General features: G+C 44.7%; 1 protein-coding gene and 2 long non-coding RNA genes across 18 annotated transcripts in view; 2 read left to right on the plus strand and 1 right to left on the minus strand.

Moving 5' to 3' along the window:
- Positions 1–22,267, minus strand: part of NR2C2 (nuclear receptor subfamily 2 group C member 2) — a 115,131-nt gene extending 92,864 nt beyond the window's left edge. For 3 of the 16 annotated variants that reach the window (XR_014064377.1, XR_014064378.1, XM_081526397.1), the window contains exon 1: positions 21,897–22,267. Coding sequence is in view for 3 of the 16 variants with exons in the window: in XM_081526396.1 (XP_081382522.1) it covers positions 6,569–6,628 (60 nt within the window). In the remaining 13 variants the exon portion in view is untranslated. Of the gene's footprint in view, positions 1–6,357; positions 6,653–20,708; positions 21,118–21,415; positions 21,593–21,896 lie in introns of those variants that run through there. The other 13 variants (XR_014064379.1, XR_014064380.1, XM_081526398.1 and 10 more) reach the window with 9 other exon arrangements.
- Positions 1,195–5,027, plus strand: LOC145520289 (uncharacterized). Its single transcript, XR_014064387.1, has 2 exons — positions 1,195–1,338; positions 2,518–5,027. It is a non-coding gene; the product is annotated as an uncharacterized LOC145520289 (long non-coding RNA).
- Positions 22,268–22,327: 60 nt separating the features above from the next.
- LOC145520290 (uncharacterized) lies at positions 22,328–25,585 on the plus strand. Its single transcript, XR_014064388.1, has 2 exons — positions 22,328–22,757; positions 22,873–25,585. It is a non-coding gene; the product is annotated as an uncharacterized LOC145520290 (long non-coding RNA).
- Positions 25,586–26,396: the final 811 nt, after the last annotated feature.

Genomic DNA, 26,396 nt, shown 5'->3' on the forward strand with positions numbered 1-26,396 from the left:
GAAAAGACCCTGATGCTGGGAAGGATTAGGGGCAGGAGGAGAAGGGGACGACAGACGATGAGATGGCTGGATGGCATCACTGACTCAATGGACATGAATTTGGGTAAACTCCAGGAGTTGGTGATGGACAGGAAGGCCTGGCGTGCTGCAGTCCATGGGGTCTCAAAGAGTCAGACACGACTGAGCAACTGAACTGAACTGACACATACTACAAAGAAAATGAAAACTTAACTGCTAGTTTGTAAGAGGGCAGAATAATCAAATGTAATGAGTTGTGTCTTTTCAGGACACTGAAAACCTGAAACTCGAGCAATGAGTTTGCTTTCTTCCACTTAAGGATGTAGTCTTGCCAATAATGAGTTTTTTCCAAGTACAGGGAGGGCCCTAGGTTTTTAAACATTCCCTTAGAAATGTGAAGTTTTCTGCAATAGTGATGCAAGTCCTGATGATAAAAGAAGGAATAGGGTCATAAGAATTTGGCTATTTTCTCAGTGGTGACAGGGTCTTCCACTTCAAAGATCATTTCAAAGATATGAAAAGTAAAACTAATGCTACTGTTACACACGATTCAGCCTCCCACTGTTTCAGCTACAAACTCTCAACTGCCAACTATCCCCTTTAAAAAAATTACCCCATGTTCTTTATCAAATGTCATAGTCAATTCTATAGCACGCACATTTAGTAGAAGCCTGGATCTAGCCATGCCTCTGACACTCTGTGACCACAAAAGAATAGTTTTAATTTCTTCAAATAAGAGTTACTGACTTTACAAAGTGTTACAATTAAAATTTGGAAAATGAAGGTATAAAGAAAATTGCCCATATTCAAGAAAACTAAAAACGCTTTTAGCATTTAGGGTATTTTAAACAATGAAGCCACTGTGGGGTCATTTTGTAGTGCATATACAGAAATATTGAATCAAGATGTTGTGCACTAGGATCATGGTGTTGTGGGTCAACTCTATCTCAAAACAAACAGACACACACAAAGAGATCAGATCTACGGTTATCAGAGGTGGAGCAAAGGGGAACTGGAGGAAGGTGGTCAAAAGGAACAAACTTCCAGTTTAAGATAAATGCATGCTAGGAATGTAACTCAGAACATGATTAACATGATTAACACTGCTGAATGTTACATATGATAGCTGTTAACAGAGTAAATAAAACCTAAGAGCTCTCATCATGGGGAAAAATATTTATTTTCTTTTTCTTTTATTTTGTATCTATTTAAGATGATGGATGATCACTAAACTTACTATGCTAATCATTTCATGATGTGTATGTGTCAAATCATTATGCTGCACACCTTACAGCTTCAGGTCAGTTCAGTCACTCAGTCGTGTCCGACTCTCTACGACCCCATGGACTGCAGCACGCCAGGCCTCCCTGTCTATCACCAACTCCTGGAGCTTGCTCAAACTCAAGTCCATTCAGTCAGTGATGCCATCCAACCATCTCATCCTCTGTCATCCCCTTCTCCTGCCTTCAATCTTTCCCAGCATCAAGGTCTTTTCTAGTGAGTCAGTTCTTCGCATCAGGTGGCCAAAGTACTGGAGTTTCAGCTTCAGCATCAGTCCTTCCAATGAATATTCAGGACTGGTGTCTTTTAGGATGGACTGGTTGGATCTCCTTGCAGTCCAAGGGACTCTCAAAGAGTCTTCTCCGACACCACAGTTCAAAAGCATCAATTCTTCGGTGCTCAGCTTTCTTTATGGTCCAACTATCACATCCATACATGACTTCTGGAAAAACCATAGCTTTGACTAGACGGACCTTTGTTGGCAGAGCAATGTCTCTGCTTTTTAATATACAGCTTACTATATGTAATATACAGCTTACTATATGTACTATCTGTAAATTGTATCTCAATAAAACTGAGAAAAAAATGTTTTTCGTAGAATAAAATATGAACCTAATGTGCCACATAGAAGTCTGGGCTCTGAAGTTACTCAGATATGGCAAAGCAATCTCTCTACCTCTTAGTCTCCTCTTATTTAAAGTGGGGAAAGTAATGTTTCCCTTAAAGTATTAATCGAAGTATTAAATGAGGAGATGAGCTAAAGCATAATACCAGGCACACTATACTATATAGTGACAGGTACACGTTAACTATAAACACCTTACAAAACTGGAATCAAACTGTATACACTATTGTTTTTAATGCATCTGTAATCGAGTTTTACTGTTTTGAAAAGTATATAACTTTAATTAAAAAGCAGAAGTCACAAATCCTTTTAGTTTTTAGTTTTTGGGTTTTTTTTGGAAAATACCCCCTAATTTTGGTAGTGGCATCTAGTTGCTGTTATGGGTTATTTTTTTAAAAGTTTTTATTGAGATATAATTCACCTGCTGCTGCTGCTGCTAAGTCGCTTCAGTCGTGTCCGACTCTGTGCGACCCCATAGACGGCAGCCCACCAGGCTCCACCGTCCCTGGGATTCTCCAGGCAAGAATACTGGAGTGGGTTGCCATTTCCTTCTCCAGTGCATGAAAGGGAAAAGTTAAAGTGAAGTCACTCAGTCGTATCCGACTCTTAGCGACCCCATGGACTGGAGCCTACCAGGCTCCTCCACCCATGGGATTTTCCAGGCAAGAGTAATGGAGTGGGATGCCATTGCCTTCTCCGATAATTCACCTACCATACACTCTATCCATTTGAAGAGTACAACTCAAAGGTTTGTAGTATATACGCAGATATGTGCAACCTTTTACCACAGTAAATTTCAGAAAAATCTCAACACCTCAAAGAGGTATCAGTTCCAATATCCAGACCGAGGCAACCACTATAATCTACTTTCTACCTCTACAGAGTTCCCCGTTCTGGACATTTCATATGAATGGAATAATATGCTGTCTTTTGTGACTAGTTTCTTTCACTTAGCATAATGTTGTCAAGGTTCATCCATGCTATGGCATGTATCAGTAATTCATTCCTTTTTAAGTTCAGTAATATTCTACGGTCTAGATCTACCACATTTTGTTATTTATCAGTTGTTGAACATTTAACTACTTCTACCTTTTGCCTATTTTGAATAATACTACTATAAACACTGGTGAACAAGTTTTTATGTTTTCATTTCTTTTGGGTATATAGCTTGGAATGGAATTGCCGGGTCATATGGTAACTTCATGTTTAACTTTTTGAAGTACTGCGCCAAGTTGTTTTCCAAAGTGGCTGAACTATTTTATATTATGACCAATAACACAGGTTTCCAATCTCTCCACATCCTCTCCAATACCTATTAACCAACCTTTTTTTCCTCAAAAAGACACAAACTCCTGAAACTGACTCAAGAAAAAAAGACAATACGAACAGACCTATAACTAGTGACAAGACCAAATGAGGAACTAAAAAACTACCTGCAAAAAACCCCCTAAGCCCACATGGCTTCAATACTGAATTCTCCCAGACATTTAAAGAAGAATTTGCAATTCTTCATAAACAATTCCAAATAAACAGGTCACACAGTTTGCAAGCAGCAGGGCCAGGATTTAAACCAAGCAATCGTTCCAGAGTCTATACTCTTGACCACTGTATTAAACTCTCTGAATAACTGAAAAACATCTGATTATAGTACACCAAGTTGTTATTTTGTATGATCCATCTTTCCTAGTTTATTTTGGTAATGTGATTTCTCTGATCTATATAGCAAAGAAAGATTGTTCTGAGGACTTGGGAAAAAAAATCATTTACACAAGTGGCGATGTTGCTGTATCTCATTCATATGGCAAAAGCAAGAAAAGAAAGAGGAAATGGTTAGTTGCTCAGTTGTGTCCGATTCTTTGCGATCCCACAGACTGTAGCCCGCCAGGTTCTTCTGTCCATGAAATTGAAATTCTCCAGGCAAGAATACTGGAGTGGTTTGCCATTCCCTTCTCCAGGGGATCTTCTCAACACAGGGAAAGAACCCAGGTCTCCCACATTTTAGGCTGATTCTTTACCATCTGAGCCACCAGGGAGGGACCTGCTAAAGTTTCCTACTTGTTTTTATTTCAATGACTTCTCACAACAATTCCACAATAGGAGCTACCACTATTCCCACTTTCTAGATGAGGGAACTAAGGCACATGGCAGTCACAGACGGCAAGTGGTAGGGCCTGGATTTAAACCCGAGTCTTTCTGATCCCTGGAGAGCCTACCCTCTAGGGCAGCCCGTCTCATGCCTCATCCCTACAATAAAGCTCTGGGGAGCAGATCCCCAGGCCTGTTACTCACCAGTGTGGGCTTCTGGCAAACAGGCAGGGAAGGGGTCCTTCACTGTCTGCTGAATGAATAAACAACTATCTCAAGCTGACTGCTATTAACCCCAAACTAAAAAAATTTGTTCCCACTCAACTACTGTTTAGCAACAAAATGATGACCTGCAGCTTCTCTTACACATCTGGCTGACCTAATGGTATACAGTTACTGTATGTTAATAGTTTAAGTCATTAAGCTTAAAATTTCAAATTAATCATGGAAATATAGGGAATATTTTAAATAGGAAGATTGCTTTTGTTCTTCAAATTAACAGTGCCTCCTATTATTGTGGAAGTCTCCACAAAATGTACTTTTTGCCATGGGAATCAATAGTTGCACTAAATTAATACATGAAATTCCATTTCCTCATGGAAATAAGGCATCTGACAGAAAATTTCAGAATACACACACAAAGCTTACATTATCCTATAAGTTACTATAGGTCAGTACTATAGGTAAGTAACCTCTTCCCTTAAGAGGTAATGATGACTTCTTAAGGCAGTGATCCATATACTAGTCTCCAAGTCTGTGTCAACTGGAAACTGTATTAAATGCAAAATAACCCTAAATATTTGAAAAGCCAACAATGATTTTCAAGATAACTGCTCCTATCACAAACTAATGCAACAAATAAACACAAGCATTTTAACCCTGATATTGTCACAGCTCTGTAGCTCTTTAAAAAATATTGAAAAATTTGTGAAATCTGTCTGCTTTCATCTTCAGTTAACACTAACCATGATTTGTTGATGGTTAAAGGACATGATTTAATCATGATTTGCTGAAGCTCCAATACTTTGGCCACCTGATATAAAAGCCAACTTATTAGAAAAGACCCTGATGCTGGGAAAGGTTGAAGGCAGGAGAAGGGGGCGACAGAGGATGAGATGGTTGGATGGCATCACTGACTCGATGGACCTGAGTTTGAGCAAGCTCTGGGAGTGGGTGATGGACAGGGAAGCCTGGCGTGCTGCAGTCCATGGGGTCGCAAAGAGTGGGACACGACTGAGCAACTGAACTGAATCGATGATTTGCTGGGTGAAAGGGATGATTATACCGTCGCCTTAAAATTAATGGTTTATCGAAAATCTGAAAAATCTGCTCACCGTTTTAAGCTGGCATGTGTGTACTTATTTTCTATTTTAAAAAATCCTTTCTTTAAATGTCCATTCTTCGGTAAACCTGCTGCTTCACTCTAGGAATATGATTAGTGGCTCAAAAATACAATTCTGAATCCTTCTAATGGCTCCTCTTTGCAGCACGCAGCATGGTTTACACGAGGAACTTTGGAAGAAGTGAAACACAACAGGGTCAGTGTGCCCCTGGCCGATTACTTCTTTGAGCCTTGGTTTCCTCCCCTTCATTCTCAGCGATCGTATCAACCTCAGAAGGTTGCTGAGGACTGAAGCCCTTGTGGAGGGATGGTACAGAGTGAGACGATTTGGCCCTATCACTTCTCTCCTGGACACCTCGAGCTGCCTGCCCAGACCAAGGGACTTCACGACTCCACCCTGTCTTCGCACAGGTTTCTGACTTAAGAAGCCCCCCTCAGCACCTGCCAGGTTCCAACCCTGCCTCCTGAGGTCTAACAAACGATTACCTGCAGTGCAAGCGAGCCTCCAGGACTACCCTCCACACATGGAGTTCTACGTCTCACCATTTTATAATTACTCCTTACCCAGACCCCAAGAACACTAAAGGTAAAGGCTTATTCACTTCCACATTTCTTATTGTTTAGTCGCTAGGTCGTGTCTGACTCTTTGCGACCCCATGGCCTGTAGCCCGCCAGGCTTCTCTGTCCATGGGATTTCCCAGGCAAGAATACTGGAGTGGGTTGTCATATCCTTCCCCAGGGATCTTCCCGACCCAGGGATGGAACCCGAGTCTCCTGCACTGGCAGGCGGATTCTTCACCACTGAGCCACTTAGCAAAACCCCCAGGGCAGGGAAGAAGATCAACAATGACTGTGGACTGCACAGACGTCACTCCCCACCACACACAGTATTAAGAGAATCCAATGTGCGAGAAACTAAGAGCCTGGGACTTGAAACTATACTTTCACCAGCCTGACAAGCATCAAACTCTTGAGGTTTTGTTCAAGGTAAAATCTTTAAAGTCACCTTATCGTATGCAGCTAGGCCACCCTATTCATGCAAAGGAACTTGAGGAGTCAGTGTTCTTGTGGTTTTAATTCATCTTCAACGGCAGCATCCTGCTCTGGATTTGGATCGCATGCCGACTTCATCGGGACCATCTTAAAGGGCAGCGCACACCAATGTACTTTTGCTCTAAGAGCAGGAGTGCCAGCTGGTGACCAGCCCCGTCACTCACCTCAGCCGCCTGCCGGGTCCCCACTCTGTGCTGCACCAGCCCCTCCGCATTTGTAGCCATGGTGAAGCAAGACCATTAGAGAACCTGTTTGGAGAGAGGCAGCGACTTCTATCAGGTGGGCAGAAACCAGCCTCCTTGAAAAACATCAGTAATCAAAATTCTCCTTTGGTACTGTCTGGCGCAGATTTTGTCCTCAGACCACAAGCTAACCAGCTTCTTCAGTCACAGGTACCAATACTGATGAGTAGAAACACTTCAGTTTGGGGACAAGACTCCCCCTGGTAAACACAAAGATGAATTTGGAACTTGATCAGGTCTCTTGGGTTGTAACAGCTTGGTTCACCTCTCAGGCAGGTGGGAACCACCATCTTTTTGGATGGTCCCTTGTCACAGTGTGCTGAACGCGAAGGTGGCTATCTGAGAAAGCTGTTAAGGTCGGCTTCCAGGCAGAGCACTAGACTGCTGTCAGCAACTATGCTTCCGTTACTAGTGACCAAGCAAGGAGCAAAGCCCCGCCAGGTGCTAACACACCTCACTCATGAGTTAAAAAGCAAACATTAACAAAAGAAGTAAGGAGACTACATTACTAAGGTGGGCTAAGAACATGGTACCCATAAATTTTTCAATTTATTTTTAAGTCCTCATTAAATTAGAAACACAAACAACTCAGCTTTATGTTACTAGAAAAATTATGCCATCATTTGCCTTAAAATTGAGGAAGACCATCTAAAGACCTGACGTCGTGCTAGTCCCCTGGGGTCAGGAGCACTCGAGTGCAGGTGCCTTGATGAGACTGACCCCGGGTCTCTTCAGGTCATGCAACAATGCTCCCCTCAGGGCCTCTAAGTGTGAGTCGGCCAGTCGTGCCCGACTCTCTGCAACCCCATGGACTGTGGCCTGCCAGGCTCCTCTATCCATGGGATTCTCCAGGCAAGAATACTGGAGTGAGTAGCCACTCCCTTCTCCAGGGGACCTCCTGCCCTGCAGGTGGATTCTTTACCCTTTGGGCCATCAAGGAAACCGTGAGTAGTCCCTAAACCCTTTCCAATAACTCTGCCACAGTGAACCTAGGATAAAGGGACTCCACTTTGGACCCACTTTCTGGACAAGGCAGACTCCATTACTGACTGCACAGATCCATGGTTAACAGAAATTTAAAGCTCTTGTGTGACTTATTCTCAGCATTCACATATAAAATCTATACTGTCCCATCAAGTGTGTAGTACACAAAATGAACATACAGTCCATATGCTTGGCTACTCCTCAATCACTGAATATTCTGCAATGCAACTTTACAGAACACTTTCCTATAGTTCTCACCTTAAGTGTTACTTTAAGCACTGATGTCTATAAAACTTTTTCACTCTGGTAACCTTCTATAGTATTCTATCCACTATTAGACAGCCGCCTAATTAGATAATACTTCTATTATCACTAATTACCCTTCAGATTATTTTATTACCAAATGAGAGAGAGATGGGAGAACGAAACCATGACAGACAAATAAGAGAAGAATGGCCCCCTGACTTCAAGGATCACTGTCCTGTAAGAGCAGGTATCACACCGACCGTGACAATGACCCCAGGTCAGCAGTATCGGTGGATCGTCTTCACAGAACAAGATCAGGCCCAAGACTAGGGAGGAAGTGTTTGCGATTATTTATTCTTTTAATAAGCAGCCAAGACTTTTAACATTTGTTTACTCCTCTTTGTTTCTACAAGAAAAAGCTTTGAGAAACACTCTTGTCTCTTCCCCTACTTACAGGATGGTTCCAACTAATAAGAGACAGAGGAAAAAAAAATGACTTCACAGATACCAGAAATCAACTTGATAAGAACACAACTACTGCATGTGTAAAGTCTAGAGCTCTAATCTTTTATCCTCAAAACCATAAATAAGAGCTCTCTAAGGAATCAGATGGATAAAGACAGGAAAAGATATAGTACATTAAGAAATAAAATCCAAATATGCAGCTGTGACTGTAACACTTTGAGGTGTTACTAGCATTTCTGTTGCTGTCAACTGCATTTTGATGCAAGCAATACATGAACTTGAGTATTAAAAAAATAGTGTTAGGGAAATATCATTGAGTATTAGAATAGAGAAATAACAAAGTATTAGAAAGGCATACCTTTCCACCAGGTTTCCCTAAAAGAGGTGCTTGAATCTCCAAGATATGAGGTGAAAAGGATTTTATAGGTGACTGCCTGATAGACAGTAACTCAGAAACCTTTCTGTAGTGACTCACTTGAACACTAAATTTGCAGGACTAATCAATCTCAGATACGGCTCAGGGGGTCCCAAGATACTGCTAATGACTGGTGATTACAAACATTAGGTCTTAGAGAAGTAGCAGTTAGCTGTTAAGTTTAGAAAAGCTAAACATTCTGCATATTAATTCTTTGTTGATTATATAAATGATAAATACCTTCTACTCTGCCGCTCATCTGCTTACTTTCTTTATGGTATCTTTCGATGAACGGAAGTTTTTAAGTTTTGTAAGGCTGAATTTTTCTTTATAGTTTGTACTTTTGTTTATGAAAATTCTGTCCTATCCCAAAGTCACAAGCCTAATTTTAATATGTTTAAGTCTCTCACATTTAAGTCCTCAATCCATCTGCAAATTAACTCTTGAGCCCAAGGTAGACTAAGGGCCCAATGAATTTTCTTCAAATACGGATAATCAATTTTCAACCCCATCTATGGAACAATCTAAGCTTTCCTCACTAGTCTGCAATGACACCTCGGCCACATCTCTAGCTTCCCTGTGGGGATGTGATTCTAGGTTCTCCATTCTATTGTACAGCTGTCCTAGCTTCCTCTATCTACTCATCATCTGATACTACCCCTCTATAGTTCAGGCTTGCTCTCTGTTGGGGCAGGTGCCCGCCCCCACCTTGCTCTCCCTTCCACGCCAACCTCTTGGCCTATAACAAACACTCAATACCCAGAGCAACAACCTTCCTTTAGATATTGGATTGACCAGAAAGTTCGTTCGAGTTTTTCCCATAAGGTGCTGTGGAAAAACCGGAATAAACTTTTTGGCCACCCCAATACTCGATGTCTTATAATTCTTGCTCTGTTAGTTTTCTGCCACCAAAGGAGCTACAGGCATTAGCAACAGTAGCTTCGGAAGTGCTTATAAATGAACAAGGAGGAATGTCTGCCTTCTGGAAAAGCAAGCAGAGACTAACAGAATACGAGAGAGAGACTGTAACTATGAAAAGTGCTTTCAATACTGACTTAAATCCAGCGAGACCAGGTAAGAGAGAGAGAAGTTTTAAAAAATATATTCCATTTCATCATATTTGAAAAAACATGTTAAGTTGCAAACCATATCTTATCCTCAGGTATAAACCAAAGAAGACAGAGGCTTCTTCTTGCAGGCATCACAATGTAGCAAGAAGTAAGTAAAACAGCATCCTCTAGTGATGCTAGGAAGTGAGGGGGAACATTTAACTTAAATGCCCTAGAAAAAAGATAACATCAGGGCGTCAGGCTCACCTCAGGGCTTGTTTTACTGGCTACCCCAGCCACAGGCGGCCCCCAGGACACAGGGAGGGGCAAAGCCTTGGAAAGGGTATTGGGAGATGGTTATCAATTAGGGGGTGTCTTTCAAGAAACAGCAGCTCTGGGGAATAGTGGCTTATGTCCACATGTAATTTGAAAAGCCATATTCACTAGTACAACATAATTCTGCATTTGAAATCTGAAAAACACAACAGAAAAACCCTACTGTTTAGATACTACAAACTAGACAAAGCACTTGCTAACAGCCTTGCTGGTAGGGCTAGGCGGCGGGACGCTGAAGTAACTAACACTTGCTGAGCGGTCACCGCACCGGCCGGCCCCGGCCGGCCCCGTATTCCCCAGCGCTGTGGGCGGGACACGGCAGCAGCTCCTGGTTCAGAAACATAAGGCGTCAAAGGCTGGCGCTCACCCACTCGGCTTCTGACCCTGGAGCACTGCACCCCCCCTTCCTCATTAATTAGTACCCTAAGTTAAACAACAACAAAACAAACCTACTACAGAATCCTTTCCTATGGTGGTTCTAAACTGACCAAGTTCAACTACCACCTACCCTTTTAAAATAATTAGGCAACAAGTTGACTGCTGAGCGTAACAACAACAAGAAATAAAGGAGAAAGTCCTTGTCCTTGAAGAACTTATGAAAGAAACCAGTAAGAGCTGAGCAAGGTAAATGCTACAGTCTGAAGGAAGAAGCAATGGCAGTTTCACAGGAGAGAAGCCAAGAAGACTGGTCTTGAAGGGAAGTGGGAATTGAGCAAAGGAACAGAGGGCGGGTGGGAGAGGGTTCTAGGCAGAGCTCAGAGAGCCCGGCAGAGCCCAGGGGAACGGCCCAGTGGAGGACAGCAGGCACCCGGTGGAGACTGCCGGCGCCGTCAGGAAGGAGGGAGGCTGACACTGAAGACGCGAGGGCTACCAGAGGTGCGGCAGAGAAATGAAGTGGTCACATCTGGCTCTTCCAAAAAACAATCCTTTGGGGGACAGTGAGGAGATAACAGAAAAGGACGGGCTACGGAAGGCCGGTTAGCAAGTGGTGGCAACAAACACTGGGGATACAGACAGAGTCTTACCCTGAACTAGCAAGTCTTTCCTGTACAGCACACAAATGCCAAAAGGGCACAGCATATAAAAACTATCATACAGACCACAGAAGGGCAGAAGGAAAACTACCACTGCTTGGCCTTATGTGGCAGAGGTTTTATAACATAAATTCCTTCAAATACAAGAAGATCAGTATTGCTCTTAACAAAGAAGAGGACACAATGGTGACTTTAATCAACTCTTCCAGATTTACAAAAAGCATCCAGCTGACCAAACTTTGCAACCAGGGTGTCTTTGGTTTCAGTGGGGGGCTACAGACCCCACTGCAGTGAAAGCTGGGCTCAGACTGGGAACACCTGAATCCCAGGGAGTTGGAGAACTGCCGGGCCGTGCTCTCCACAGGGGCAGGTTGAGAGGCCAATGTCTCAAATGACAATAAACAAGTCACGGGACAAGGAGACTCTGTCTTCGCTGACAGGAATGGGTGAGCCTGTCTTCCCCTTCACAAAGAACCGATTCACATCATCCTTATTTATATATTATGTGACCCCAAATTACATAACATTTAAAGGTTTACCACCTTGATATTTCCTCATCTAAACAAATATACTGGGTTCAGAGGCCCTAGCAGGCTTCTAAGCTGATCTCTCTGATACTGGACTGCATGAGATTATCATGAAGAATAGATCTTAATACATACATAAAGGGCCTAACACTGTGCCAGGCACGTAGCAGGCATGCAGTGCATGGGGGCTACTGCTAGCACAAATTTCAAAGTCATGTGAAAGCAACGACAAACTGTATATTATAATGCATATTATAATCAGGAATAGGCCCCTCATTTTGACATAAGAGCCACATGAAATTTAACTACATATGTATATGTATTATATGCCCATACAGTATTTATAATTCACTCGATTAAACTGCACGACTGAGAAATGAAAGGGCTGAATTAGGATAAATCTCACAAATATTTAAAAATAAACCAACGCCAACAACTGTTTGCAAAATACTACTGTGTATAGAACTTCTTGCCTGGGAAATCCCAGGGGCAGAGGAGCCTGATGGGCTACAGTCCACGGGGTCACAAGAGTCGGACACGACTTAGTGACTAAACAACAACAGACCTTCTAGACAGGCAACAAGGTATTCGGTATAAGTGTTATTATGCTATGACTGTCAGAAGTCTCTGTACTCATGAGAAAATAAAAACAAAAACATAAATATAAAAAACCTGGGAACTTAAAAAGTGAGAAATACACAGCTCAAGACTTGAAATCATAGATCAAGACTTGAAATCACAGATCAACCTGACAGCAAGAAACAGAAATCAAGTGACAGATTTAGTAAGCGTCCATCAGTATGAAAGATGCTTACGAGGATACCACAGGGTCAAGTTGAGGTACACATCCTGTCGTCAGAAAGAGACTCAAAGATTACTTAGCATTGGGGTCAGGTGATTTCCTGCGCCCAAGGAAAACGTGCTTCTTCCCTGTTGCAAGTCTGGGGTTCAGGCAAGGGCAGTGGAGGGACGTGGGGCTGGGGAGGCCGGTGAGCAGGGACTAGCGGGGAAGGGGAGTGGCTCTCATCTCTGTGGAGTCCCAGTGACCAGAGCAATGCGACAGGACCTGTCCTGAGACACCACTGCACACTGCGGGGGCTCTCCTCAGTTACCAAGGGCACCAGTGCAGGGACGAAATGCATGCTCCTTGTTTCTATGAGTGTGACCCAGCGAGAGATGGGAGGAAAGCAGGACAGCTTTTCGGAGCACCCACAATGCGCCTGATATCAATAGGCAGCATTTAATCCTTAACATACCTTCTGAGTAGGTGCAACACTATTAGCTCCACCAATGCAGACAGGAGAAAAAAAGGAGACTTAGAAGTTTAATCAAGTTGTTCCAAGCCATCCAGTTGGAAAAAGTGTACCTGGGGTTCTAACTCAGGCTTCTCTGACTCTAAAACCACAACCTTCCCTCTGCACCAGACTGCCCTGCAAAACAGTTTCCTGAAAGATGAAGTCAATAGAAGAGAATTACAAAGAGTGACAGGAGACCAGCTAATCATCCAAAGGAACAAATGGCTTACATCAATATGCTAGATCTTATTAGATCTAATAAGTTACTTAGTAACTTATTTATATAACCACTAATTCCTAAATATGTGATTGATGTTTCAGTATTACTCAGAAATTTCTGACCTAGCTCCACCCAGACAGCAACACGACAGTTCCTTTGGAACTGTAACACACTTTCCCCTTATAAATTTTACCGACATAATAATCATACTGATTAAAATAGTGAGGATAACTTTATAATCTTTAAAAATTTTTCTACCGAAGCATAACATGCAGATACTAAAGTGCACACAAATCATGATGAAACAGCTCCGTGTATTTTCACTCAGTGAACACAAACACATAAAGAACACTCACCTCAGAAAACAGAACACCACTGGCACCACCCCCCCATACCCCCTCAGAACCACTTACTGCCCTTCTGTCCTGACTTCCACTCTCATGGATCCGTTCTGCTTGTTTCTGAGCTGTATGTTAATATATTTTTCCTGTGCCTGGCTTCTGTTGCTCATTGTTGTGATAACCATGAGTGGCGAGTGCATTTTCACTCCTGTATAGTATTCCAGCACATGACTGTGGCACTATTTACTTATCCATTCTACAGCTGATGAGCATTTAGACTATTTGGAGCTCCAATGATTGGCGTTCCTCTGAGCATTCCTGCACGGAAGGTCCCCAGCTTAAGGTGGTATAACTTATGATTTTCCAACTTTACCATGGTGTGAAAGGGATATGCATTCAGTAGAAACTGCACTTCGATTTTTGAATTTTGAACTCTTCCCAGGCTAGCAGTACACAGTTATGATCCTCTCATGATGCCAGGCAGTGGCAGCTACCACCCAGTCAGTCACATGATCTACTGTTACCATTATTACTGTTACAGTTAAACAATTAAAACTGTTACAATTATTCTATTTCTCACTTTCAATATAGTAGTCAATAAATTACTGGAGATATTCAGTAATTACAAAATAGACTTACATTACACAATTTTGCCCAACTGCAGGCTAATGTCAGTGTTCTGAGCATATTTAAGGTAAATAAGGCTAAGCTTCAATCTTTGGTAGGTTAGGTGTATCAAGTGCATTTTTATGTATACTTTCAACTTATGAATAACCCCATCATAAATCAAGGAAGATCTGTATGTGCCTTTTGATTCAATGCTATCTTTTCTTCACTTGAGAATTTTCCTACTTTGAAAAACTATCTTTTATCTCTTCAGAAAAGAGACATGTTATAAATTTAGGACTTCCCTGATGGCCAGTGTTGAGAATCTGCTTACCAGCGCAGCGGACATGGGTTCGATCCCGACTACGGGAAGATCCCACATGCTGCGCAGCAACTAAACCAAGTGCCCCAGCTACTGAGCCACGGCTCTTGTGCCTGGTAGCTGCAACTACTGCAGCCTTTGTGCCTACAGCCCGCACTCCCCAGCAAGAGAAGCTGCTGCAAGATGGTCACATACCCCAGAGAGGAGCCCTCACCTTGCTGCAATTAGAGAAAGCCCACACACAGTAACAAAGACTCAGTGCAGCCAAAAATAATAAACTCTTAAAAAATTTAAGTTTTAAAAAATCTGTACTGTAAAGCCTTTGACTGTGTGGATCACAACAAACGGTGGAAAACTGTTAAAGAGATGGGAATACCAGACCACCTGACCTGCCTCCTGAGACACCTGTATGCAGGTCAGGAAGCAACCATTAGAACTGGACACGGAACAACAGACTGGTTCCAAATCGGGAAAGGAGTACGTCAAGGCTGTATATTGTCACCCTGCTTATTTAACTTATATGCAGAGTACGTCATGGGAAACGCTGGGCTGGATGAAGCACAAGCTGGAACCAAGATTGCCAGGAGAAATATCAATAACCTCAGATACGCAGATGACACCACCCTTATAGCAGAAAGCAAAGAAAAACTGAGTAGCCTCTTGAAAGTCAAAAAGGAGAGTTGAAAAGTTGGCTTAAAGTTCAACATTCAGAAAACTAAGATCATGGCATCCAATCCCATCACTTCAAGGGCAAACAGATGGGGAAACAATGGAAACGGTGACAGACTATTTTGGGGGGCTCCAAAATTACTGAAGATGGTGACTGCAGCCATGAAATTAAAAGACGCTTGCTCCTTGGAAGAAAAGTTATGACCAACCTAGACAGCATATTAAAAAGCAGAGACATTACTTTGTCAACAAAGGTCCGACTAGTCAAAGCTATGGCTTTTCCAGTGGTCGTGTATGGATATGACAGTTGGACCATAAAGAAAGCTAAGTGCCGAAGAATTGATGCTTTTGAACTGTGGTGTTGGAGAAGACTCTTGAGAGTTCCTTGGACTGCAAGGAGATCCAACCAGTCCATCCTAAAGGACATCAGTCCTGAGTATTCATTGGAAAGACTGATGCTAAAGCTGAAGCTCCAATACTTTGGCCACCTGATACAAAGAGCTGACTCATTGGAAAAGACCCTGATGCTGGGAAAGATTGAGGGTGGAGGAGAAGGGGATGACAGAGGATGAGACAGTTGGATGGCATCACCAACTCAATGGACTTGAGTTTGAGTAAACTCTGGGAGTTGGTAATGGTCAGGGAGGCCTGGTGTGCTGCAGTCCATGGGGTCGCAAAGAATCGGACATGACTAAGTGACTGAACTGACAAACATATTCCAATCACCAATCTTTTCAGCAAAAGGCTGACATGCACTTTGAGACATCTGCTTTTAACCTTGGTAAAAGGTGATTTTTCAATAATTCTAGGCTTATTCACCTAATCAACCTAGTAAAAGGATGATTACAGAAGCAATGGAGCAGGGGGTGAGAGAGGGAATGAGGGCAGCACAAACGACATGTCTGAAATGTTCGACAAATACTACACAATCAGATACACTATATAATAAACACCACGAGGGGAAACGCATCCTGAAGCCTAATGGCATTAACTTCCTAAGAGCCATCCAATCTCAGCCGGCTCTCTTTCTCAGTGGAGACCTACCTGCCACACAGAGGTAGGCAGCTATTGGAGAACACGAACAAAAAACATCAGGTGGCTCCCAGGAAAACCATGAGGCCTCAGATTTGCTCTCTGGCCCACCAGCCTCATTTCTCTCCCCACTCTTTGGATACCATTCACCCCATTTTCCAAGCCTCAAGACCTTCTCCCACACATTCCACTAATTCAAGCAGGAGAGAATGACAGCCTCATCTATCGTTGGCATGAAATTCCTCCCTACTGACTCATTAACACTTCAAGGAATTACAATCTTCAGCGTTACTATCCATAATATTAGAATAAAAGGTTTCACCTCCTTTTATGAACTTTTGTTGTTGTTTAGTCACTCAGTCATGTTCGACTCTTTCGCAACCCCATGGACTGTAGTCTGCCAGACTTCTCTGTCCATGGGATTTCCCAGGTAAGAATAAATGGAGTGGGCTGCCAATTCCTCCTTCAGACACTGAACCCAATTGCCTGCCCTGGCAGATGAGTTCTTTACCACTGACAGCCACCAGGGAAGCCCTCCTATTAAGGACTTCAAGGCCTCTTATAACAGTGGAGCAGGTAATTTTTATTGTCCCTAAAAATAGCACTTTGCCTCAGGCTGGCTGTCATGATTACAGGCTCCTTGGAGCCCGTGGGTAATCAGAAAGATACTTGAGTATCTGAGCCAGTCTTTTCCTTCCCCATCCTAATCCCCTCCCACCCCTCTGCTCCCAGACCCCAGATGCTGGGGGAGAAAGGTGCTCTTTCTGTCCCCTAAGAGTGTCCTACACCAATGCCCTAATCTGGGCTTTCAAGTCCTCTATCCACTCTCCCACCATCACTGTGGCTATACTAGCTAAGTGTTCCCAGGGAGACTTGCCTTTTGGTACAGATTCCCTGCTGCTTAAACTCAAGTAGTCAGGACACCTGAAGAAACAATGGAAAGCAGGAAGCAGCTGTCCCTGACAAGGGCTATGGGGAGAGAATGGCAGGGTGGGACAGTCACAAAGAGAATCTCAGCCCCCAGGTCTAGCAGGCTGAGGCAAAAGAAACTCCAACAGGTAAGGAAGAGCCTATCTTTTCAATTTTCAGATTCTGTTAAAGATAATAATAATAATCACACCTGGAGGAAAAAAAGTCTACATTAAGTTCCCTATAACTAGCAACAAAGTGAGAAGAGGTAAACTAACCTCTGACAGGTGTGAGGCTAGCCTTGATGAGCCTTAACACAGATCCTTCCCAGATTTTTCCCATGCAGTACTGATTAAGGGGGAACTAGCATCTGCTCCACGGATGCTTTGGGACTCAAGGAGCACACGGCACTAAAGAAAGAGGACTCAAGGATAAAAATCCCAAGTGAGAGTCCTCAAAACGTGGAGACATTTAGGGAGCGAGACACATGGGCCAGTGCTCAGCGCCAAGGCTGAAGGGGGGCTGGTTCACAGGCCCACCTGCCTTGCTCTCTATGCCATCTGGGTAACAAGAGGCCCCTGTTCCTGACCCCAGTCTCAGTGTTGGCTCCCCGCCTCCCCATCTTACAAGCGGGGAATCTACCCACTTCAAGTTCCAGAGACAGGAGTCACTTGACTTCTTGGAGACAATTGCTAAAACTTCCCAGAAGCCCTCATAAACTGGGGTTATCATAAAGCTTTTCCTCTTTCTGAAAGGCATGTTTATGACAACAAAACTTAAAGGTCACCGTAAATACAACTGCTAAAAGCAATAAATAATTTAATGATATAATACATACATATATATAAAAAAAGATATAGATATATTTAGCTTTTCCACTAAACTATGAGTTCTCTGGTTACCCTAAGGAGTTCAAGGAATCAAAGTGCTGGATTGAAAAATAATACCAAAAAATTCTTAAACAGGACAGAAAAGAAACATCCAAAAATAAGTGATTAAATAAAAGGGTGACTTTTAAAAATACTGTAACATTTGCAAAATCTGTATAAGTCAACAGAAATGTTCCATTTACCAGACTCTTAAGCAGAAGCTTGATATATATCTGACAAATCCACTTGTGACGTTGGTAAAGCAATTACAAGGTGATTTTCAAAACTCTATTGTATGATTCATCTTTGAAAAGATAACTATTTTAAATTAATGGCTACAGAGATTGAATTTCCAACTCTCTGCAAGCTCACTAAGTTCACTGTCCTCTGACCCTGTGTGATAGAGTAAGACCAGCATTTTTTATTTCAAGAAAATCACACTGGTGCTTTAACCCTCCAGTTAAAGTAAATGGCATGAACATATGTGCTGTTTATTACAGTTCCATTCGCTCTTTCATATAGTTTACCTTACGATACAATTATCTATTTCTTATCTCAAAAAAATGAAAAACCATAAATCAACACATTAGGTGGGCAAAAAGGATTCCTCTCGGGTTTCTTACACATATTATGGACTTCCCAGGTGGCGCAGGGATAAAGAATCTGCCTGCCAATTCAGGAGACAAGAGACATGGGTTCAATCCCTGGATAGGGAAGATCCCCTGGAATAGAAATCCACAACCCACTCCAGTATTCCTGCCTGGAAAATTCCACTGACAGAGGAGCCTGGTGGGCTACAATCCACAAGGTTGCAAAAAGTTGGACACAACTGACGCACGCACACTGTGTCTGCAGGCAATGCCACACTCTGAGAAACCACTTCCTAACTCACTCAAATGCTGTAACAGATATTTATTTTATTGCTGACATTGCTTCTTAACCGCTAAACAAGCCCAAGGAAAAAGACACCAGTAATGAGCAGCAGCTTAGTTATCAGAGATATCAAAAGTATCAACAATTCAATCACTCAACAAGTAGTCACTGAGCCACTATGCTAAGTGCTGGAGATACAATGATGCGCAAAATTATTCCTGCTCTCATAAGGTAACTGAACAGGTATCCATCAAACGATCACATTATGGAGTGTAATTATGCAGTGAGAGAAATGTTATAAAGGAAAAGAATACAGTTGAAAGAAAAAGAAGTTGATCTAGACTGGTATGAGAGATCAGAGAGGGACTCCCTAAGGAAGTGAAGCTTATGCTGACATCTGCAGGACTTGGGGTGGGGGGGGCGACAGCAAATGACGGTTTTAAAGAAGAGGGAACAGTACCTGAAAGAACCTGGGGTAAAGGTAAGCCACACCTTCAAGGAAGTTGAAAGTAGGCCAGTGTGTTTTGTGCACAAGGAGCTAGGAATACTGCTGCTGCTAAGTCGCTTCAGTCGTATCCGACTCTGTGCGACCCCATAGACGGCAGCCCACCAGGCTCCGCCGTCCCTGGGATTCTCCAGGCAAGAATACTGGAGTGGATTGCCATTTCCTTCTAGGAATACAGGGATAAGAAAATGATGAAAAAGTCTTAGAAACGTTTGAAAGTAGGGAGCAGGAAAAGGACCTCTAGCATTATGTCCTGGTAGGGCTTGAGCACCAGAATGCCTCTAAGAGAATTTTATAAATTGTAAAGCACTACACAATTTTGTTAATAGTATTAGTCTCACTATTTCTCTTTCTAGATACACTTTTGGCCTGGATGCCAAGTGACCAGCTGAAAGCATAAGAGCCAAAACTAGTTCCCCAGAGTTCTAATCCAGTGTTTTGCCCTATACCACATTGTCTAAAAATTTCACTGTTTGCCTCACTTAAATGACAATGATAACTCAAATTGTGAGCATTTACTACACACTTTTCTAAGCTCCTTATTTACATTTAACTCATTTAATCCTGAATTCTAGAAGGAAAGTTCTATTCACTGTCCAGATGAAGACACTGAGGCTCAAAAAAGTTAAATAACGTACCCAAAGTCACAGGGCTAGTAAAACTGGCAGTGTTAACCACAACAATAGCTTCTGTCTACATCTGTGTATAGGTATGTAGGTACATAGATATATTGAGGGAAGAGGGAGAGAAGAGAATGCAGGTGTTTGGAATTACATTCACATACTTGACACCCACCAATGTCTAAGTCATCTAGCACCTGGGTAATAATGGGACTCAGCAAGTATCTGAGCAATTGAAGAGATGACAAAGGATTTTAATGTGGAAATAAAGTGATTTTCTGATGCTTTCCCACCAAGTCATGTATTCAACAGCTATGCATTTCATGGCTTTATTTTCCTTGACTCTCATTGATTATTCTTCTCCGTTACCTTTATCATATTTCACAGACTTCAGCTCGGAGGTAAAGGGGGGAAATGGAGCAATGAACTAACTGACCAGCCTCACTGCACATCAAATGCCCTCCCTCCTGGGGCTCTGCACTGGCCCTTTTCTCTCTCTCACGCTATTCCTTTCTTGGTTTCTTCTATTCAATCACCTTCTCACAGAGGCCCTCCCTGACCACTCAATGGCAGTTTCTCAGGCCTGCAACATATCATCCCCCACCCCCAATTCTAGGAGAGCAGGTGCCTGGTCTACCTGGTTCTCTGAATGTATCCCAGTACCCTGGGCTAAGCGAATACATATTTAACCAACGAATGAAAAGACAATACTCCGGATTCCCCTGTTCTCTCAAACCCTCCATACCCGTAAGTTTTCCACTCCAGGTGGCTCCACACTCCATTTTCAACAATAACACTTCTGCAGGACTCGAGGTTTGCCAAGTAGCCTGGACTCCATTTTCTGAGTTGAGCACCTCACACGAGCTGAGAAGGGAGGTCCAGCCTGGTGAGAACGCCCATCCTCCCATTTTAGGGTCGATGAAACTGAGCCTCACGAAGGGGATTCGCCCGCAGCCGCGCCGACAACACGGGCAGGAGCCCTAAGAGGTATCGATTCCACAAAGCCCTATCCCACGAGCCGACGGCCCTGGGTTCAGAATGCTTCATCGCCTTTATTACTACTGTTCTGCAGCAGTCGTTCCGGACGCACTCCAGGGGGAGGACGCGCCCCGGCCCTCGCAGCGTCCCCGCGCGTTCCACGCGCCCCCGGACGCGCCCCCCAGGCCCCGCCCCCAGCCCCGCCCCAGGCCCCCCCCAGCCCCGCCCCGGGGCCCCCACGCCGCGCCCGGGTCTCTGCTCCCGCCCCGCCAAGGGCTACCGCGCCACGCGGGGACCACCCCCTGCCAGCAGAGCCCAATCAGCAGAGGCTCAGGGGGCGGGGCCGCGAGGCCCCGGCCCTTCTATCTGGGCGCCAATTGACCCCCTCAGCTGTCACTCATAAGGTCGCACCCGCACTCCCACCTTCCTCCCTTTCCTCCAACCCTCCCCTTCAGGGAGGGAAAAAAAAAAAACACCCAGAAACGGTGGTTGGACCACGGCGGTCGCCAACGGCGGCCGGGAAGCGGATGGGAGACGAGCCGGGGAGCGAGGGAAGGAGGGCTCTGGGGAGGAGCAGGCGATGGAGGAGGAGGAAGAGGAGGAGGAAGGGAGCCCGGCCCAGCAGGAGCCGTCGCCGCCGAGGACAAAATGGCGGCGCTGGCGGAGGGCCAAATGTGAGGCGGGGCCGCGGTGTCCCCCCTCCGCCCCCACCCTCGCGCCGGCCGGGCCGGTCAGGGGGAGCCCGCTCGCCTCGCCGGCCGCGGGCGGGGAGGGGAGGGGAGCGGCCCGGCCCACTATGCAAAGCGGCCGGCGCCACCGCCCCGTGGCAAAGGTAAAAGGGTCGGGTTCAGCCGCCGCCGCCGCGGCGCCTCCATGTCCGCGCGCCAGGCCCGCCCCCTCCGCCGCCGGCCCGAATCCCGCCCCGGCCCTTTTTTTTTTTTTCTTCAATTTTTACCTCAGGATTTGGCGCCAAAGCGGCCTCGAAGCAGGTCCCGTGTCTGCGGCGGGTCGGCCCCCGGCGCGGAGGGCAGGGCGCGGGGGAGAGGCCGGCTTCCCGGCGTCGGCCTTTGGCGGGAGCCCCCGGGCCGCTTAGGCTCGCGGGGCAGCTAGCGAGAGACGGGACGCCGAGGTGGGAGCTGGACGGCGGGGGCGGGCCCGGAGGCGCCGCCGGGGTCGCGGGGAAGGAGGGGTTTGTTATTGTTTTTGTCAGTGAAAGGTCAGAGTTCGTGACCCCGGTGCCGCCGCCGCCGCCGCCGCCGCCCGCGCGCTGGGAGGAGGAGGGCGAATGTTCTTCTTCCTCTTCCCAGCGCCAGCCTCGCCGCGGCCGCGGGGGGCGGGCGAGCACGCGATTGGCTGAGGCGCGCGCGCGCGCCGGAACGCGCCGGCCGCGCCGCTCCGGCCGGCCCCTCCGCGACCGCGGCCCGGGCGGCGGCTCCGGTGTCCGCCAGGGTGTCCGCCCGGGCTCGGCCGCGCCGGCATACTGCCACCATGGAGGTTAAACGCCGAGGTCGTCGGGGCGAGGGGTTGGCTGGTCGTTGTCAAAAGCCGGGAACACCGGCCTCCCATTATTCGGGGTGGTCAGCCCGCCCCTCCCGGGGGGCCCGCGAGCTTCTCGAGGCCGGGTGGGGGCCGTGTTCTCGCCGTAACGTCCCCCACCCTGGCCTCCGCCGAGCCCAGCCGAAGCCTCTGTGCTTGTGGACTGAAGAAGTGATGGCGGCGGAGCGCCTGGAGGGCGGAAGTGGGTGGTTTGTTGGGTGGGCGTTGACCTGTTCGTGCCCTCGGTCCGGATGATTCGAGGATATTCTGAGAGTATCAGGTAATGTGTTGAAGCCCTCCCAAGCCTGTCACTGTCTTTTCTGGAATATATGCCCGAAGTCTTACGTCCAGAGTCTCCTCGCAATTTGAAACTGAACAACGGTGCTTCCGTTCAGTTAGGTCGCTCAGTCGTGTCCTGCTCTTTGCGACCCCATGGACTGCAGCGCGCCAGGCCTCCTTGTCCATCACCAACTCCCGGAGCTTGCTCAAACTCATGTCCATCGAGTCGGTGGTGCCATCCAACCATCTCACCCTCTGTCGTCCCCTTCTCCTCCTGCCTTGAGTCTCTCCCAGCATCAGGGTCTTTTCCAGTGAGTCAGTTCTTCCCATCAGGTGGCCAAAGGATTGAAGCTTCAGCTTCAGTATCAGTCCTACCAATGAAGTGCAACAATCCTTAAGTGTATACAAAGAAACTCCTTGTAGAGTTGCTTACGTATATAAATACAGTTGCCTCTCTTGATCCTATGAATCTTGGGTTGAAGGTATTCACTAGACATTTCTCTGTCTTAGTGATGGTTTGACTTGCTTTGCATGGTGCAGACTGCCGTTTTATTTGGGACTCCCTGAACTGCATAGGCCAGACTGCTTGATCACTGTGCTTTGTAGGTGTAAGATCTGGTGCTAATTGATTTTTTCCCCTGAACTTTCTTGTTTATTATGAATAAATTGTGACTCCAAGATGGATGATTTAACCTTTTTTTTTTTAACCAGTAGCCATTTAGCTTTTATCAGTGTGACCTCAACTTTGAGTATTTTGTCCATAATCTTGTAATATTTTTACTTGATAGGAAATGCTTTCACACACCCCTTTTCCTTGTTTTCACCTCTCAAGGAAGAAGAAGATGAGAACCAGAAAGGTCAAATGATATGTCTAAGGGAACACAGTATTTTGATGATAAATCTTTGTAAGCACGTACTGCTTTGTAATTGTGTACTTTCTCTCCCCCAAATTAGGTTTTCAGTGTTCTATACTGCTTCTAGCTATAGCTTTAAAATACACACATTGAGGTTTTTTGTGTCTTGGCGGGGGTGGGGGGGGCAAACAAATTACAACTGTACTAGATTTTGAAAGGAATACTAAACAATACTTAATGTTTCTATGATGGCTTATGATTTTCTCCATTTAATACTCGCAGTTCTGTGAACAAGGCACTGGTATTTCATTTTACTGAGGTGAAGGAACTGATGCCCAGATAAGTCACCTCTCTGGTGCTACAGGTGCAGAAAGGGAAGCCAAAGCTCTGATCTAGTCCTTTTGAACTTTTATGTTGTAAGCCATGCCATATCAGTTTGCTCTGTTTGTAGTAGTAGTCAGTGAATTGCTGGTTAAAACCTTGGTTAATGTTGATAGTAAAAGTAATAGCAGGACCTTCCTGTGGTCCAGTGATTAAGACTTGGCTTTCCAATGCAAGGAAGAGGAGGCCTGGTCGGGGAGCTGAGATCCCAGAAGCAATACTGTAACAAATTCAATAAAGACTTAAAAAAAAATTTAATAGCAAGCCTTCATAATCTTGAGCACTTTTCTGACTCAGAAAACAGAGGCACATGGACATGCACACGAAGACTATAGACAGTATCAGCAGGTAACAGGCCTCTGCAAACTGAGGTGGGCACTGCCAGAGTGCCATTTGTTTGCTCCACCGTGTTTTGGGCAGAAGTTTTTAGTGGTAACTCTTAAGTGACTTTGTAACACTTGATAGGTTTTATAATAACAAAAATACATTGTGTTACACTAGCTATACTTTTCTGACTATTAATAGGAAGTATCCACATTTGCATTCACAGTGCTTTGAAGGCTTTATCAGCCTTTAAAGTATTCTTGATTGGGGAGTGCACTTCAGAACTGCCAGGTGCTTGCTGGGTCTGAAAGCTCTAGGTGGGGCCTGGCATCAGCATGTCTGCTAGGCATCCCAGGTCATTCTGGTGCTCGCCACAGGCTCAAATCACTGATCCAATTCCAAAAAGATGTGGCAAAAAGAAAACTTTTTGTTCAAAAATTTTTTTAACTTCTTGTCTATGCCTGAAGACTACTCATTCACAGAACCATTGGGAATGATCTGTCTGGCAGTACCCAGTGCTTGTATGTGCATTGCCTCAGCACCTACTCACAGTGAGCCTGTACTGAAACGTGCCTTGTCCTTATCTCAGCCCTTAACACAGTACCTAGTACAGAGTGGGTATGAAGTGGGCACCTAGTGAATGCTTTTCCCAGAAGTAGTGTATGATGAATAGTGTCGGTATCATCTTGTTTTTACGGATGAACTCAGTGAAAACATGGTTTAGTTAGACTTCCTGGAGCTGGCCTGTGAGCCTGGGGCATCTAGCTCCCTACACCGAGCTCGTGAATGAGATCCAGGTGTTCCCTCCTCGGCCTCTGTGGTCCTCTGGACAGGTCTTTTTTCGCACAACACTTAAACAGGTCTGTTCTGCAGTCATTAAACTGAGAGCAGGAAGTAGATCATGCAGTTTTCATTTTGTACCTGAGTAAATGTTTTTTGCCATCCAAGCTTATCTGCATTTAAATGATAAATGTTAATGAAAATCAAGTTTTAATTAATGGTTGTAGATGTGCTAAATTTTTCAAATTACTATTATCAAGTAGAGTTTCTTTTTACCTAAAAGGTATGGCTTTTGTGATAGCATAAATAGTGGTTTTTCCTTTTTATTTTCATAGACTAGGAAGACTTAATAATTACCTTCGTAAGTCCTTATGTACATCTTTGTATCATTTTTCTGTAATAGCTTGTGTATTGTATGTAGTAATCATTTTGTGAAACTTCTGTCATTTATATAATTATGACACTTTATAAAATAAACTTTTAAACCTCATATAATTGTTACTAGCCTTTTTTAAAAAAAATAACTTGGAATCTGAATAGATGTAATCACTGAATACCAGATTGCACATTCCTTATACTTATACATTATCCTGTTTAATCTTCATAATAACCCTGTGAAGTAGATGGTATTTTTTTTTTTTTAACAACTGAAGAGGCAGAAAACCTTTAACGGGGAGAATAACATCTGCAAAGTCACCTGGCTGGCATGCGCTGGAACACTTATCAATAGTGATTTCTGCTAAGTTTTATATATATATATATAATTTTTTTTTTTTTGGTCACGCTGCCCAGCCTGAGGGATCTTAGTTTCCAAACCAGGATTGAGCCTACGCGCTGGGCAGTGAAAGCCTAACCATGACCGCTAGGGAATTCCCTCTGCTTAGTCTCTTCTGTCCTTGCTGCTGCTGCTGCTGCTACTAAGTCGCTTCAGTCGTGTCCAACTCTGCGCGACCCCATAGACGGCAGCCCACCAGGCTCCCCTGTCCCTGGGATTCTCCAGGCAAGAATACTGGAGTGGGTTGCCATTTCCTTCTCCGATGCGTGAAAAGTGAAAGTGAAGTCGCTCACTCGCATCCGACTCCTAGCAACCCCATGGACTGCAGCCCACCAGGCTCCTCTGTCCAAGGGATTCTCCAGGCAAGAGTGCTGGAGTGGGATGCCACTGCCTTCTCCATCTTCTGTCCTTGAGGACTTAGAAAAGAAGAAAACCTTTCTCTTCTGCCCCCCTCTGTGATTCTGTCACAGTCAAGCTCTCACGGCAGAAGGTTACTTGGGGAAGTCTCAGCTTCTGTATCAGTGGC

The sequence above is a fragment of the Giraffa tippelskirchi genome, chromosome 9, assembly GCF_054371585.1.
Source record: "Giraffa tippelskirchi isolate mGirTip1 chromosome 9, T2T-mGirTip1v1.2.pri, whole genome shotgun sequence".
Lineage (NCBI taxonomy): Eukaryota > Metazoa > Chordata > Mammalia > Artiodactyla > Giraffidae > Giraffa > Giraffa tippelskirchi.